At 33.5% G+C, this 18,903-nt stretch overlaps 1 protein-coding gene across 12 annotated transcripts in view; it reads left to right on the top strand.

The window, feature by feature from the left end:
* LOC143920347 (uncharacterized) overlaps positions 1-18,903 on the top strand; it is a 73,445-nt gene that overhangs the window by 34,595 nt on the left and 19,947 nt on the right. For 2 of the 12 annotated variants that reach the window (XM_077443204.1, XM_077443203.1), the window contains exon 1: positions 10,749-10,846. The exons of 8 other annotated variants lie outside the window; for them this stretch is intronic. In XM_077443204.1, the coding sequence (XP_077299330.1) occupies positions 10,800-10,846 (47 nt within the window). In that variant the 5' untranslated portion in view covers positions 10,749-10,799. Of the gene's footprint in view, positions 1-10,743; positions 10,847-18,903 lie in introns of those variants that run through there. 2 more of the 12 variants (XM_077443205.1, XM_077443202.1) reach the window with 2 other exon arrangements.

The raw sequence follows: 18,903 nt of genomic DNA, 5'->3' as shown, positions 1-18,903 counted from the left end.
CAACTCTTAATTCCCCGTTTAGTAGATATTTTATTCACAAAGGGGTGACATCATCATAAATAGCGGTTCACTAGAAACTCGAATGGTTCGCGATCGCACCGAATAAAAATGATATAATCGTGCAAGAGCACTTTTAAGCAAGTCGAGACCGAGTTTTTCGCCTTCGCATTAACGACTCCACCAACGCCAAAATGCTATAGAATTGCAATACATACAGTCCTATTGTTTAATATGTAGACGATTTGATCTAAAAATTTTACGTGTGACCTTTGAAAAACTTTTTTTTGCTGTCTAATGTCGCCGATACTTACTTTGCCTATTGTAAAATATTTTGTATGTTTTTGTTTAATTTTAATGATTTTTTTTTATTGTAATAAGTCAATTGTTCTCGCAGACTCCACCGCTGTGAACTGAAAACTTTCTCTGATATTGCAACAAAATAAAGTTCACTCTTGTTTTCGCATGCTGAATTCGTTTCGGTAGATTTCTAAAAAGCGCGCGAAATTCGATACGTTTTGGTTAAAAAGTATAATTATGATGTTCATTTTTTTATTACCACCAGGGCTGTAGTGAGCTCCAGGGATGGAGCATTTCAAGCCGAGTCGGAGTCGTAAAAAATCTACCAACTCTGACTCCTTTTAATTATTTTCTTTTATTATGAGTATTACGGTATGCGTCAACTAGTCTCCAATTTTATTGAAGTAAATCCACTAATAAATTGAAATTTAACAATTTATTTACAAAAATCTTAAATATTAAATTAAATATATTTAAAAAGTAGTTGAAAAAAATTCGACCGCGTGTTTATCGAACATAGGACCGAAATATTTATTTTAATTATTTTGTATTTAATAACTTAATATGATGCCATGCGATGATATTTCATCAGGAACAACACTAGTACTCATATAACTGCCGAGTTTAATCAGAATCCATCAGAACTTTTCCGGATAAAATAATCCGTTTTCTCTCTCCAAACTTTTGAAATATTTAAAATGTATAATAATCTAATGACTAAAACATGTATCCATGGTAGCTTTATACACTCGCCCGGCTGCATTCGAGTCAAATCCAACCGTCTTAAAATGCATTTAATAAATATTAATCGAGCGAGATTAATACCCCTTTCGACCTTGTACTCTGGGCAAGCATCAGTTCAAAGTCCTTCCTAGGTCAGTCAAGATCAAGTCTACAGCATGCATATGTACATACCTGTTATTACGGCGGCTATTAAATTCTCAGCGAAGAATATGACCGTACTTAGATACGTACACAATCGACGTTTTATATCGAAACGTGACTTTTTAAACTCGTTTACTTAGTCGTAATCAACATCAAAGTCAAATTTTAGTCAGGTCAGTATCGTTCATGATCTGCGACCGTCCTACGCTCGTCTGCAAGAGGTCGTATAAATTTCAATACATCAATCGCGAACACACTCCAAAATACCCTCTTGACCTCAACAAGGGTATTAGGGTGGGTTGCGAGATATACTATGTCAGTCAGATAAGATCGATTCCGTTCAGCATGGCTCGATATGCATACATAATACGTATAACACATTAAATTGATTGGCTGCTATAATCTTCGCCGAAATTCGAAAACACTAACGATCATTGTAATTTTACTCCACATTGTTGATGTTTTTGGGCTAAAATCATTTTCTCTCTTTCGCGCCTACATCGATCAATGTTGACTCCTCTTCTGTTGCTGAAGTGTTACAAGAATTTAAAGAGGTGTTCGCTATAGCTTTAATATTAGACCGTTGAAATCAAAATCTCATCAACGCGCTTATCGAGATTGTTCTTTGGTAACGCTGACGTTGCTGAAAAATTATCGAATATTCGACCTTTATACGTATATACATATGTATGTATGTATGTTTATACTTAATGTTAAATTGTTTTTTGTGTAAAAAAAAATCCTGTCTATGTTTATATACGTATGTATGCACATAAAACAGTTTAATGACCGCAATGAAACAATGTAAAATAAGCATAGTTTTTATTCGGTGCAATTTTATTAAGGTTCGTTTATACCAGTGGTTCCCAAACTTATTTGGCCCATGGACCCCCTCTTAAAGCTAAAACCTGACAATGAACCCCCAAGTGAAATAACTCTGCATAACTGCATGATAGAAAAATTTAATTTTGATGTCTTGAATGGTAAATGGTGACGTAAAAATAAAATATAAATAAAACATTTTAGTTTAATATATTTTAGTATACATATACATAGTAGTATTTATTGAAATTATAACTTGTTTTAAAATACAATAACACATTTTTTTTAATGAGATGGGTGAGCCTGATGGGATGATATGAGATTATTTATGTTCGGCTTTATGTTTGTGAGTAACATTTGTAAGTGTCGACGAGCACTAATTTCCAGTCATTTTCTTTTTTTCGTGATGAGGTTCATAACTGCACTAATCCACGATCTACTAAATATGAAGATGGGAAAGAAATCAACAGCTTCTATACGGTGACCCATAATGCAGCATCGGGCAGGCAGGACCCATAATGCATAAAGTTGATATATGTTTTTGTGACCAGAATTTGTGGCGTTTTTGTTCAAACATTGGTATCAGCTCCTCATTTGTGGATAATGCAAAATGTTTGTAACAAACGCAGATACATATATTACACTTTTAGTTTTGATTAAATTTAATTAATCACTTTGTAGCTTCAAATTGTTTTCGTTAAATTTGACAAATAAGTCAGTCAATTTTTGAATTAATTAAATTGAGCCACAAATCATTGTATTTACTTTGTAATGTACATATATGTAAGCCGACTTTGCCCTGGATTCATTCATAAATCATAACAAGCATGAACCTGACGAAAACGACCGGTGCTGTATACTGTAGAGCAGCGGTTCCCAACCTGTGGTACGCGGTTGATGGTTGGTAGTACGCGAAAAAAATCAGTAATGGCGGATATGCAGGAATGAATGATTTACAATCATAAGAAACGTAAAGGAGGTATTTAAAAATAGAAATATTTTTTATATAATTAATAAACATTATCTTAATTATTCATCGTCAACGTCAATACGTACAGCTGATGATCGAAAATCTGGCAATCGATACGTTTTCCTCAGATCCGGCATGGATTTTGAAGTGCATTTTTAAATTTAGCGCTCCAATAAATAAATAACTTGAATTTGACACTTGAGAACAACTCGATAATGATATTTAATGTTGCAGATAAAATTGAAAGTATGATTAGAAAATTAGATTTTGGAATCCATGTATCGAAAATGATCAAACTGGAGTATTTGAAACTTTACATAATTTCTTATCTGAAAACAAGAATAGTATAATATGTCTCGGGATATACGTGAAAAAGTAATTGAACATTTAATTGGGATGAAATCGTCTTTTAGGCAGTGCTTCACCAAACCCCTTTGATAATGAACATTTTCGAACAGCTAACAAGGAAAAGGAGAACTTGATTGAACTTTCAAATTATAGCATTTAAAAACTGAATTCGAAATAACTAAGGTTATTAATTTTTGGCTAGGTATTAGTGAAGAATATGAACAGCTTTCTTACATTTAGCTTATTAGCGATAAACGGTATTTATTAAAACCATTTATCAATAATAGAAGTATGACAAAATAGTAGATAAATATATTAAACTTTGACCATTTTATAATTGTGACTCCGCAAATAACTTTTTTTCCACAAAATTTCTCACCAAAAGAGATCTACATATTGGGTGTATCCCCTCACATTCCTTACCATGCAAATACTATGTATAATAATTTCACTTGCAAAATTCAAATTTCATGAAATACAATCATTTTTATATGGTGGTACAATTTAGCGCTATGTACTACCAAGTGGTACGTGAGTCAAAAAAGGTTGGGAACCGCTGCTGTAGAGTATAAACAGAACTAGTGTTTTTCGTACTGTGATGTGCCGAGGTGTTGACGCGCAGTGTTGAATAATATAAAAAACCAAAAAAAAAGATTTAATTTACTATAAATTGTATAAAATTCCATAAATTTCATCGTTATTTCTATCGAAAGTTGAGATTTTCCATATTGCCCCCTTATACCGTTGATCAAAGTCTATAGTTGCAATCCAGTCGTCGAATACCTGAATTAAAAAACTCTTTTGTAACAAACACAGAGCCAAGAAGATGTGCAATATCTGTTTACGTTGTCGGTCCAAAAAAAATTTAAACATTCGTAATGCATCTTTTGCGCAAATGATTTCTGATTTTTTTTACCATTACTCATGCGGTTTTCCGAAACTCGCCTACCTATTTAAGTGTAAAAACTCTTCAATTATTCATATGGTATTCATTGTGATTACGTATTGCGAGCGGCGAAATTAATTTGGCACTGAGATCGCTTCCTACGCTTGGGTCCCTAAAATTTTATAAATACATTTTGGCAATCGAAGGGTCAAAACCACGAATTAAACCGTGTTTATTGTTTATCTTCGAAAACCCTCGTGATCGCAACATCGTTGCATAATTTGCACGGGTCATTGTTTTTCCTTGTTTTTTTTTTTTGTATTATACTTTTGTCATATTTGCGGTCAAAATATTTGAAAATAATCACAAATTATTTATAATTATTATACTATATAACAATTCTACGTCATAAATCTCCTCAACACCATTTATCGATGACACGCATACATATAATACATACATACAAATGCAATAATACTATACTATTATTGCATTTGTAATTTTAACGCTCCGGTCACATTGGTGATTCATTCAGAATATTATCAAATCGCTTGAGAATTTTTAGGATACGAACGGTTTTTTTGACGTAATCATTCTAGTAAAATCTCGTGATTTGACGTGTCTTTATGTGTGAGTATACTATAAATACGAATTAAAGACAACAGTGTCATTCTATTATAATTCACAAACATACGCATTTATAAAATTTATCTTACATGCCAAATTTAGTTTTGTCAATACATGTGCATATCTATAATACTTATGGTAACAAAAAAAAACACTCAAAAGGTGCTGTACGGGACGCATAACTGCGATAGGCTTGTCTTCATGTTAATGTTAATCCATACGATCGTATTATTTCGATATTTTTCTACTATATTTCTTAAATGAAAATCATTGTTATCGAACCCAGTGGCGTGTCATAATTGGACTAAAGGGTAGTTCCCTAAAATTTAAAAATATCAACAATTCAATTACAATAAATTCAAATCGTTGTTCATATTGATATTTTCACTCGAATTAGCTAAGTTCAGAAACCGAAATCGGCCCTACGTAAGGTAGTTAGTGGTAGTAGATTGTTATGGTATGGTCCGCTTGCACGGACTCGCCGACTTAATTCTGTTCCCTTCGCATTTTTGCTATGTATAGGGGTTCCGTCGAAGACAGAAGTTTTTTTAATTTACTCGTCTTTTCAAGCATTTATTGAATTTTCACTAAAAATATTCTGATTTGTGTCTTATCAAACATCATTCTGCACTTTTTTTGTTAAAATAACACATATTTAACTCGGAGCAAATCAGTGCGGAGCGCCCGAGAACATATAACGAGACCTTGGAATGTTGCATTCTCGATCAATTATTATTATTCGACGAATCATTGAGAAGATTAAGTTTTGAAGACAGACAAGATGTTCTGTTAGCACAAAAATGAAAAATTATACTCATCACTTCAAGACAGATTATTATAATTCAAAAATATTTTTAGTATACATAATTTTCTTCCTTGTTTTAAAAATCACGGCACGCCATTGGTCGAACCTATGTCAATACAAGGTTAAAATATCACCGAAAATGCTCCAAGGCTAGAGGTTTGCGAAGAGGCGCGATGGTACAGATTTGACCTACCAATGGTTTTTTACATGTGCAATATTGTCTTAACACGTGTCAGATACCTCTCTGTATACTTTGACCTTAACGAACTGTGACCTTGACCGTGAAACTATCAAAGGAACACGAATACCGCCACACACAATATCTATCAATTATTGACTTCAATAAAACGTAGTACATAATTCAAGGAAGATCAATGCAAATATACAATTTATGTATTAATATTGCTTATTGGAAACACATGTGAGAGCGTGTAGCATCAAAAGTGAAATTCGTCAATTTGGCACCAGAACGCAAATATAAAATCGGTTTCTTTGCATGCATTGTTGTACTATTATTATATTCGCAAAATACACATTGGAAAAGTGGCGTGTTGACTTAACCAGTTTTTGCATTCGACACTTTCGTTATTTTTTCGCGTTTAATAATGCATCACGACGACTTTTCGCGTGATGCGTTCACATGCAATTGTCACACATGATTACTTAGCGCCATCGGAAAATGCATTCCATATTATATACATGTACTCAAATGCAATATGTACTATTCAATTATTATAAGCGAACGTTAACAGCAAGCCAGGACGACAAGTAAACGCCATGAAATCGTATTCCAGCCTTCGATTCGACGATCCTATTATAATTATAACCATGACAGATAACTAGTTATTCATTTTGACAAGATGATACTAAATGTCATTAGTTGGGTACACCGCAGTCTGCTAATTGGCTTAGCCACTTCCTATATAAATGAGATTCGCCGCCTATCTTCGACTCTAACGAATCTAGTTAATCGTCGACAATCACTTTTCCTACCAGTCTGGTTTAGTGATTCACGCACTCTTGCATGGCCACTTTACCAATTTCACCATCTTGATTTATATGTTCATATGTACGTACGTGCTACTAACATGTGTGACTTTCTGCTATGAAGCGCTCTTCTTCATTCAATTCGTAATTACTCTCTAACGCAATTCAATAACTGAAACTCTTGATTTATTTCCCACGCCATTGATCGGTATACCTATCTTTCGTTCTTATCGGTTGGAGTTTTTTTCATCGTGTAATATTTTCAACCGCACTACGCGGGGAATTTTTGGGTATTTTGTGGTAAGGTAACTTTTCCCGGCTTATCTCCGATTCCTTGGCCACGAATCCGGATTTGGAAATCCTGTGTCTATTTTACTTATACATTGCTATTATCTATACTAATCTAATCATATCGAATAATCTAATCATATGTATGATATTCTTTGACATATTATATTATACTTCTTACATGCAGTATTTAATTTCAGCAGTATCTCCAGTTAGCAAACTATAAATCTCACTTCCTATTGGTCAAAGCTTTGTTAAGAATAGACCCTGTATTTTTTTGCATTAATTTCCTTTTTTAACAAGTTTTTTACTAACCTCTTAGGTCAGAATCAATTTTGTCGTCTGACGAAGTTTGGGTTCTTATCCGATCGTTTTCAAACTTTGCCTTTTTGCTCGGTTTGGTCATCAATATGAAATGACATCAGGAAATGACGTCCGCCATTACCATGATGAAAAATAATCGTAATAGACTCGTTTGAAAATACTGCATCTTCCTACACGGTGACGTCTCTCGTTGACGGTGACGTCTATCGTCCACACTGTTCTGATCGTTTTTTCCATTTTCGCCCCCCTCTCGCTATGGCAGATTGAGCACTTTGTCATACTCATGATCAAAGTTTAAGGAGAGAATTGGTGATATCTTAATTAGGTTTTTTTTATACATATATTGTCTTATTTATTTATTATCTTCACTCTGTAAGTTCATTGACATTCCTGTACGTCAAAAATTTGTGATCTAATAATTTACCGACATACGAGGAGCTAGCTAACATTTAATTAAGCTGACATGAAGCTAGAGGATCATAACGAACCCACGAATTAAAATTACATCGGAATCTTGTATCTCACCAAACGCGACTTTCTACCGCCCCTTCACAACTCAATTAAATAGTGGTCAAAGTTACCTTTTTCACGCTTGATTTTCGCGAATAGAATTTTTAGTTTTAGCATTAATTTATTTTAGAAATGATTTTCAAAATATACATTAATTTTAATAAGTTGTAACACAATTTAAAGCTAACAGAACAAATAAAAATATGTATATACAATTATATTTATTAGAAAATACTAAATTTTTGCATCTATTAAGACTAGTTAATCTCAAAATACTCAATTTCAGAACATTTTAGCTGACCAATTGGAATGGCAAGTTTTTCCTACCTACTTCAAACAGTCTTAAAATGATATATGTACATATGTATACATCATTACTATGTAGACACCGGGTAGGGATCGGGACAAATAAGTTTTGCTATTGTTAATTTTGTCGAAAACCAATTTTTACATGTTTTTTTGCTTTCTTGCTTTCAACTCTGTTAGAATATGTATTGTTATTTTCCATTGCCCTAACCACCCTCCGAAGTCTATTAATTACAGTCATTTGATATTGTACCATTAATCAAAGGACGTTTTATAGATATTCAGAGACTCTTTCAGTCCATTTTATATGGTGTGAGTTCAAATTCCATTGTTGCCTTCTATGGAACAAACGATTTTAAGCTCACAAATAAAACAACGACGGGCGTATTTTGATTTGTATCCTAAAACAAATCTAGAAAAACATACATAACATAAACACGTGCAATTTCGAGTTTTTGATTGGTGTAGCGGTTTCATGCTTTGATCCTAATCAGTTTCAGCTATTATCTATTATCAAACAATTATCAACGTTAGATTATCATATCATCTGGAAATAAATTAAGCAGAACGACTGCTAATTGGAAATATTGCGACAAATTGTATTTTTGATATAATCGTAAGAATGTATAATTTAATTCAAAACGCGTAACAATAAAATGCAATACACTGATATATGTAACTTGTGTGTCAAGGTTTAGGTGCTATTGTCGAATTTTGCCACGTCTTTTTACACGTGCTCTCCCTGACTGTAGGTCTTTCTCACTCCTTCTACATACATTTGCTCAATTCAACTCACGAAAACTTGCCTAAACCTTATCGCAACGGCGGCATAATATTGCGTATGCATATTGTGTTGCCAAAACAATCATACATGCTGAATATGAATGCCGCATCCAGTCATTGTATTCAATTCGGAACTCTATTTTAATTGAAACTGTAATTGCTTTTCATTTTCTATATGATTCAGAACAAGTTAATTTACGAGCCTTTTGACTCATTTCAGTATCCTAGTCGAAACTTTAAATATTGGTATACATACATGTATATTACATTATTGTTTGTGGTTCATTGTACCATGGGTGAGATAAATATTAAAATATATTCAGTCTGTTGTAGCGGCGACGAATGTTGATTTAATTGAGATCGTAAAACTGTCTAGATTCTCTCGGATTGGTCAACTTATACCGGACTGTGATCTCCGTCTGGATCAAACATAATTGGGACCACTTTTTACTATCGCTATCCAGTTTTTTGTGCTGTGATGTTTATACGTGTTTTTACAAGCATCATATGTGTTGATGTTTTCCACAGTATGATACGACACTAGCCCATGGAGTAAATATTTCTTATTTACTCACTTACATACTGGCTCTCTAAATTTAAAAATCAAGTGAGGCATATACAAATTAAATCTTATGCAAGAAATCTGGTTATTTTGAGTCAGTTTAAAAACCGTTTCGTCAGCGAAATGATTTTGATCACCTTGATTTTAGTAGATGAATGTTTAAATCAGTGTTTCAAAGTTTATGAAATGTATCAATTTTCTTTGAAAGTGATTCTGTTTTTAGTAGCAAGTATTTGTTGAATTGTTGAAAAGAAATTTTATATTGTATCGTTGGTGGTAATCTTAACCGGTACAAGTCCAAATCGCTACGTCCTCTGTAAAATGCAAATTAGATAAACATTCACAGGGAGTACGCTTTGGAAATAAATAAATATGTATGTAATATTTGTCAATAGAGAAGAAAGCGAGTACTTCATCTTCGTCTATGATTTATTCATGGAACAATCTCTCCTTGTAGAATAAAAAGGACAGGAAACGTGTCCTACTCGGATCGCGTAATCTGGCGTTTCCTCTATTACTTCCTCTTCCTGTCCTTTCTATGGCGAGTTTCTTCGACCCTTCTGCGTGCAAGTTTCTAATAAAATCGCATTATCGTTCTAAGAATCTTTCATAAATCTATAAACGAATCCAATTCGCATTCGCAAACTTCACTGCTATGTCCAAATATTTTTTACACATACATAGTGTATTTCTACAAATTCACATCAAATAAATCCAAATTAATGTTCTCATTTATCAGTGGCTATTTAAACTAGAGTTTATGACATCATTGTCAACAAATTTTGCTTGATTAAATCATGAAGAGGAGTTTCCAGATCGGAGAGAAAGACTCGGTAAATAGTTGTGGTAGAAGTAGTTTACTGTTAACATCTCGGACAGTCAGCCTCAAATGATCAAACGGAGAAATCCGCCAACGTTTTATACTCAATGCAGTGGTTATTAGTCGCGAGCCCTCATTGGCTATTGAGTGCTGCTAGCTCATTGGCCGTTGGTTCCGAATCTGGGCAATCGTCCAATCTCCACTTGAAAAAACTTAATACGCACGGAGCAACTGGCTCTGAGATCCGTATACCGACATGATTAAAACATTTTTGTAGAAAACTGTTAAATCGTTATTATTACCAGGATCACGTCGAGTTACGAATTGCGAGTCATTTCTGACGATATATGTATGTAGGTACATGCATTTTAAAAGTCATTATCAACAGTCGGATTCAACTCGTATGCTATTTTAACGCCGATGACAAAACTGATGTAAATTTGACATTGAACAATTGTGCATCGTTGTTGAAAACAGCTGTTTTATTATTTTTTCGCCATTTATACGAATGACACTCGCTTTATCGCCTTCTGGTGTTCAATACTGTGGACACGTGTTTCGTGTACTATCGACGACCAGATGCATAAATATTTTGATCCGAGTATCATGAGCCTGTTCCATTTTATGTATGTATTCATTTTTTATGATGCGTTACTTTTTCACTATAGTCAGAGCGAGTTTGTAGTTTCAATTACTCTCAATTCTGTTAATTGCTCCGCCATATGTCGCAATGTGGTGATTCGTTCAAAAGTTCGATTTGTTGTGACAATAAAGAATTTGTGTACAATTCTTTATTCTTGCTGTATCTATAGAATAATATTTTAATTTTATAGTGAAGTCGCAAAAAATTGTCGTGACCGTGGAATTTTTACTTATTTCCATACATAATGCGCATACAAATTATTATCGGTGTGGGAAAAGTGTCAACTTATGAAAAATACGATATTCTTCGCGTCAAAATTCGGTCTCGTATCAATGGAATGATCAATCTGAATCTTCAGCATTTAACCTCCATTGACCAGGGCCGGTTTAAGGACTATCGCTGACCCAATTGTTGACATTGCATCATCACCAGCGTGCTCCTTACATCATCGAAACTTCAATAGCATAAAAAATTATTCGGCGTTGCAATAAAAATGCAAATCAATTTTAGAAAATGCTAATTTTTTTGACATTAGCATAAAAACATCTTAACTTTGCGCTAAACGATTGACTATTTTAAGTATCAATGTTTTAACGTTATAATTGTTTATCATTAACAATAGACTACTCTGTCCAAGTTGTATGTTTTTTAAATACAAAGTTAAAAGTTGGTTTTATAATACCTAATATCATATGTTGTAAGGTAGTTCGTCGAATTATTAGCCAACAGTATGCTTGGTGGTTGCGATAATGCTAATCACCGAGAGGTTCCCAGTATTGGCATCATGGTCGAATATAAATTTAATAAAAATAATATGGGATTAACTGATTCAGTCGACAGTTGCGGCTAAGCTGCTATATTGTTTTATTCTCCTGGCATATAACATGAACATACGTAATAATTTATCTATTTGTACAGGTAAAAACCCATTTAAGTAAATCATATAATATAAAAATTAACAATAAGAGGAAACAATATCAATTTAAAAATAATAATATGCGTTTTTATCACATGGCATACTCATATCACAAAAACATAAATGAAAACAAAGATAGTAAAATCATAATATTATGGAAAATCAACATTTTTAATGGATCTTATAAACCGACCAAAAGTAATACTACACCAAGATCACGAATCATATAAACTCGATTTAAAACAATCTCCTCCATTGAATATTGAAAACATGAAAAGTTTCGTGATCTAGTGAAAGTGATCGTTTTGCATTTGCCTAAGGAAAAGGACATAAGATTGTTTTGTGACCACTGTGAAAGGGCATTAAAATCTTTTTGCAAGGAAAAATGATCGTTATAGGTTATAATTTCCTTATATATGTTTATACCGTCTGCAAAAAGAAGTATTTAGGAGCTTTTGTCAACAGATGCAATATCATTAATAAAAATATTAAATAATAAAGGTCTATGATCGGAACCTTGGGGTACGCCAGAGTTTGTTATGAAATATGGAGATTCATGCCCCTCAATGTCTACATACTGATTTCTACCGTCAAGATAAGAAGCAAATAGTGATAGAATACCCTTCGTGAATCCAATTTTGGCGAGTTTAATAAGGAGTATGTCACTATCAAAGGCTTCCGTAATGTCAGTATATATTACATAACATCGACTTGATGTTTAAGGTCAATCTTTGAAGATAAATATTGATGTTAAATATGAGTAGATTGGTGGTGTTAGATCTATTCAATCTGAAACCACGTTGAGAGGCATCAATTTTGGGTTCAATATGTTTGGAAATTTTATTTACGTTATTAACTATTTCACACAGTTTACCCAAGGAGGATAGCACAGATATACATAGGTCTATAGTTTACGATGTTGTTTAATTCACCATTTTTATGGACAGGTATTCAAGACATTTTCCATTCCTTTGGAAAAGATCTTGAGGATATAGCCAAATTAAAGATATACATCAATGGCTTATACATTTATATAATGCGTATCCAAACTTTATTCCTATAATGTATACAGGAGTATGAGAGTGTATAATAAATATACACATTTCAAATTCCGGTAATAACTTTGCACTTAGCATAACTTACTACAAACTGGCGCATAAATCCATAATCTAAAGTTTAATAAACAAACCTTTAGACTTATAAATTTATCTGCCTTCCTCTCAACTCTCCTGTCGGCTTCCCCCTTTTCTACTTCTTCCTCTCTCATTTCCCAATTTTGTTTCTTCGCTGAAAATATCCCGTTCATAAATACACTATTCATATTATTGTATACATTGTTATGTTAATTTTAATTGCGTATTTGTCTTACACGCGGAATGCTTTTCCGGAGAGCAATTCCGGTCGCTTTATTGTGACACACTGTCACACGCCCGTGACAATAAATAAAATTAAGGGCACGCACTTTCATTTTCCGCATGCCCTTGGGTCAGCAAAATAATTCCTTTGAGACGTGTGCAGACCGCATAATTCCTCTTCGACAACAACTACAAACGAGACATTTTCTCCTCCCCACATCACAAAACGTTAAACATGACAGTAAATAACACATACGTGTGTGCCTAAATACATAAATATATTAATTGTGCAGGGGTAGTATCGCCAATTTGTTATGCTGGGAGTTGTGCACAGCAAATATAATATAATGGTAATGCGGTCCTTTCTAGATCATCAATCGGATTTTCCTCGACTTGATTCGAATCTAGATAGCAGTCTGAAAAACTCGGATATAGGTCGAGGTCTTTTCCGATATATGAATATACAAAAATACATATACACATAGTAGTTGACGCCTCTATGCTAAGTAGCACTTGCGTACTATCAAAACTCGCATATGAGCTATAGTTTACATGCAAAACACTTTTTTTGTCGGTTAATTCAAACTCAACATACGTTTTCGGCATAAATTACGCTGTTAATGTTTCTCCTTTTTTTATATCCATGTTTCGCTATTTTGATTTTATGGTATTCGCACGCTATGAAAGATTATTATGGGTGCCGGGAATAAACGATAAAAACTTAAGCTTTTAATGGCGGCCATAACGATAGCTTAATTCAAAAGTTAATTAACTGGATTGAATTTATGGTTCAAATAAAAGGATTTTTGATACATTTTCGTGTGAGAAATATTTAATAATTGACAAATGACAATTTTGACCCAAAAGAGTCCTTTGCACTGACAATGTACATCGTCCACTAAGTAGACCAATAGAGTGGTCTGATGCAGTGGCGCTTTTATGACGCGGGGTATGCGGTACATGCGAGGCCTTGGGGTCGGGAGGGCCCTCGGTGATCTCCAAATATTAATACTTAAAAATAAAGTTATAAATAAAACATATAGGAAAATCAATTGAAACTATCAAAAGTACGTATGTACATAAAAAAAATCTGACTTGGTGAAATTGCAATATTAACATGAAGAAGTTCAGAAAATGTCCTTAAAATACGTCATTGCAGAACTTTCAAATTTACAAATTTAATATTGGCTAGGAAGGACATTTAAAATTTGCGAGTATATTTATTTCATTGAAAAAAATGGTAACTTTTGCATGCGGACCAATTTTAACAAACCTCCTTTACGTTTCACACGGTCTTCGTTTAAAACGTCATTTTTATTTTTAGTTACGCCACTGGTCTGATCATTGTAAATTAGAATTGGCCTACTATACATTTTCTGATGATAACCGAAGATGTTCGATATTGTCTAAATTACAAATGTGTTTATATATGATGTAAATACAAGTACATCACATATCTACATTTTCGGTACATATGGTAGACTGAATCATCGTATACGTATCTATCTGTCTGCACTTCATGGTAAGAACCCACTCAAAACTGTGGCACGGGACGTTATCGTGGTATCCAGCTGTCCATCTTGTTAATTCGTGCGATCTTATTATTTCGACGAGTTTCTTCTACATTTCTTCAAATATGTGAATCAATGTCAAACCTTTGTCAATACAAGGATAAAATATCACCGAAAACACTCTAGGGGGTGGGTTTTGCCGTGGGAACACGACAGTACATATTGGGCGTGCTAAAAACAAGTGCCTCGTAGCTCACTCTGTGTCTGGAGTCTTTCGTATTTTTTTAGAAGGTTTTTATTATTTTGTTTTGGAATCAATTAGGTTTGTTTTTGCTTTTGAAAACGTATTAAAATTTGTTGATTTTATATGCTGCGATAGTGCCGTACAAAATTGACACTGCTAAATAATTGCTTCTTCTTTCCTTTCTCCAGAAATTAAGTGAAAAAAAATCATTTTTAAATTCAAGTTTTTTTTAATACTTGGACAGTTTGTTATGATTTATGTAGTTTTAGCATTTTGCTTTTGAAATTAAGATTCAAATCTCTTTAGATGGGTATTTACTGAAATTTTTGTTGTTGTTTTTTTTTTTGTCAATTTGCTTTGTTCTGAAATTACGTTGTGCGAAAATTTTACTGTGATGAGTCTGATGACGTGTCAGAAATATGAAGAAAAAAATGTTATCGTTTTCATAATATTCGCATGAAATGCATTTTCTAATATTCCCACTGCAATTACTGAATGGAGATGTAATTTGTACGGCTTTCGATAATTTCGCAACACCGATTAAAACATGCAGTATTTCAAATCCATTTGCTATTTAATCTAATTTTCAGATTATTAGTTGGTAATAAATAATTCATTACAAGTTTTGCATTTATGTTTTTATATTAAAACCAAGGTTAGGCCATCCTCAAACTCATATAGAACTATGAAAGAAGAGGTTTAAGAAATACCCGACTAATTTGATAAAACCAAATCGCGGTGCTATGACCGGAAGTACTTTTTCCTTTTAAAAAGCTGGGGCGATTATATATCAAACAATTAAAAAGTGGAACTTCTGATGCAAATTGCATTCAAACCAGTTAGCACTGACTGGTTTCGTCCGCGAACGGAACACAATTTCCTCTGACGGTTTTAATTAAAGCTCAGTACACACACGAAGCAAATTTTAATGTTTACCCATTATCACGTCAACGGATTTTCAGCGGTAAACCTCATTAACATCTTATCATTTTTACATTGTTTTGCATCTTGAGGATATTGCAGGTGGAAAAGGATTCCTGTAATCAATTTTAAACCCGCTTTCACCCAAATTGACCCAAAAAACCTACATATTTTCAAAATCATTGAATCGTTAACGAGGTTAATGGACGCTACGTTGGAAAAACGGTATCTGTTTACTTGGTTACCATATCAATTAATCAACATTCAGTAATTGCACTATAATGTGTCGTGATTTCCAATAATCAAGAAATGAAAAGCTAGACTTTGAAAACCACGTAACTTAAACTATACCAACCGAACAGTAATATCGTGTGCTTTCATTCTATATCGTAGATTCCCAACCATGTTGTAGTGGCAACCCCTTTTTTATAAAAGCCACGTGAGCCACGACCCAGATACAATTAATAAACGTATTTTGAATCCGTAAGGTCATAAAAAACCTAAGAAAATAAGTTTTTTTTAGCATAATTGTGTTTATTTGTTATTAATGCGATGGTTAAAATTGCATGTTATGCTCAGCCAGAATCATGTCATGTTCGAAATTCAATTTAATTCTTTATTTTATTCTCAAACGATTAAGTGTTGAAAATCCACTCTCTTGGAGAAACAGACACAACTGGAAGTAAGACTCAAAAGGCGATCATCATCACTTTTGGGTATAATTATCCACACCAGAATTGAGTGAGCAATTTTTCATTAAACAAAATATGTAGGTAGCGAGGAATCATTCCGTAAATTCAAGAATTAATTTTGTAATTCATCTGAAATGCTGGCTACATCAAGGGAAGCAGACGACGGATTTCGTGCCAAATGTAACTTCCTCGTTTGTCAACCAGTTATCTCTTGTTTCAAATTTTCATTTATATCACCTCCAGATTCATCTACATGACATTGGAGTTTCTCAAACATGGCAATGTTTCCAAGATCTATTTTTCTTCAACAGCTTTGCAGCTTTGATAAAAATGCCCGGAAAGTAGTCTCCTTTCCCTGAAGTTTCAGGTTAAGCTTATTTTTCTATTTTAATTATATTAATTATGTTAAGCTTATTTTAATACAGCGCCTAGATTAGCGACTCTTTTCAACCAAGTTTCGTCATATAAGTATGCCAGAAGGCAATTTCCGATGCGACTTTAAATAATGCTTGCACTAATGCTGTACTCTCTTGCTGAAAACATATGCAACTATGTACTTTCATGATGAACATCCAGAACTCCTACATAATTATTTTTAGTGTGTTCTGATTGCTTCGTCTCTAAGCAAAGTTTGAGTTTTGACATTTTTCAAACGTTAAGACACCGTTTAAAAATGAAAATTGCATTGTAGTCCATTTTTACTAGCCTCTTCTTACTTCGCTTTCGATTTTTACGCCTGTTTTTTTATTTTATTACTGTAATATATTGGCGTTTTACCAAATATTCAAATATCGAATGGTAGCTTTAAATTATTTAGACTAAGTTTTAGAAAGGTTAAGATATTATTAAAACTTTAAGAGAATCCTAATCTGTTACATCAAATAGAATCAAATGTGCTGTAGATTGAAAATAAAAAATAAGTTCGTATAACAAGTGTTCGAATACACAGATTTGAAATCACTATTCGCGACCCATAGTTTGAGAATCCGTGTCCCACATGATGCACCGTACTCCAAGCGACAATTAGATCGAAACCTTGAGACATGAACTTCAGAAGACTCGCGACACTTGTTACACCTCTAAGTATAGTATGTATTCCGTTTTTGTACAATAGTTGCATTTTTATACTTTGTGGCAACTTTTTTAGGATTCGTAATATCATTGTTGACTAATATTGCTTCCGTGTAACCTCGAAAAGCTATTTTTAGTAATAAAATAGTATTTTTTCATCTCGCGTGACGTAGAAACATCCCAACTTGAGTGCCTTTCGTACGTGTCAGCCGCAAATATACAGACTTAGTTTCAGTGGCTCGTAAAAGCGACCCAGACAAGAACGGATTAATTCCAAAAATAGCGCAATTACCAAAATTCCATCTTCATCAACTGTGCAGTCCTGTGTTCATCGAGAATTTATTATTCTGCCATCTCTAGTATTAATTTTCGTAACTATCGTATGTATGTAGAGTACAGTGACGGTACATTAATACTAAAAATTAATAATTTAATCATAATAAAGCCGATGCGTGGAAATTCGATGAATTTGTAAACTTTCCATGCATACACATTGTGTCTTATCAACACATCTTTCGACGGAATAAATTTATAATATGATCGCGTGATGTTTGTTCATTGATTGAACATTTTCAACGTGGGACGAAACCAATGGGGTGGCATTATGTCGTGTTTTAGTAAACAAACGATATGCACAATTTACATATTATGTGTGTAATTTAATCGAAATTTCGTATATTACATATATGAATTGTATTACGCATATAAAGTATTTAGTTGGGTGTGGTAAATGACGCGTTTTCGGACGTCATCAAAAGATTTAGCTTAACACTTGCCGCCCTGTGATGGATAGCGAGTGACCAGGAGTTAATATATACTGAATACAGAGTCTTCATATATTGTGTATTCCTCATCAAACCCCATAAGATTCGAATTATGCCAGTATGAGATAAAAAAAAAACATTGATAATATCATCAAAAAGAACTATTTTTGCGGTAACTTGTACACGTGCCTCACAGATGCGAGAGAGAGGTGGAATTAAATACGCGCCGCTCTCAACGGTCAGTATGAGAATGATATCCGCCTTAGAATGACGGTTCTGCTTCAGACGTTATTTTTTTCACTTCTTCCACTTATTTTATATTATTCGACGTTGAATACATGATGAAATGATTTTGATAGCTAATTACAATAATTAACCTCGCAGATCTCGCACTATTTTATCTTAAAATGCACATTTTAACTGGATGCTTGGAGTCTAGCATGGTAATACATGTGCGAAGTTCTAGATTGTACTTTTCAAAATATTTACATCATATGTATATATTTCCAATTCCGTTTATCGATGCAATAATAACATTTCGAGCTAAACGCACAGCGGTGCGTATT

The sequence above is a fragment of the Arctopsyche grandis genome, chromosome 12, assembly GCF_051622035.1.
Source record: "Arctopsyche grandis isolate Sample6627 chromosome 12, ASM5162203v2, whole genome shotgun sequence".
NCBI classification, from domain to species: Eukaryota; Metazoa; Arthropoda; class Insecta; order Trichoptera; family Hydropsychidae; genus Arctopsyche; species Arctopsyche grandis.
The sequence above is the reverse complement of the archived record's forward strand: the minus strand, read 5'-3'. Positions and strand labels throughout refer to the sequence as shown.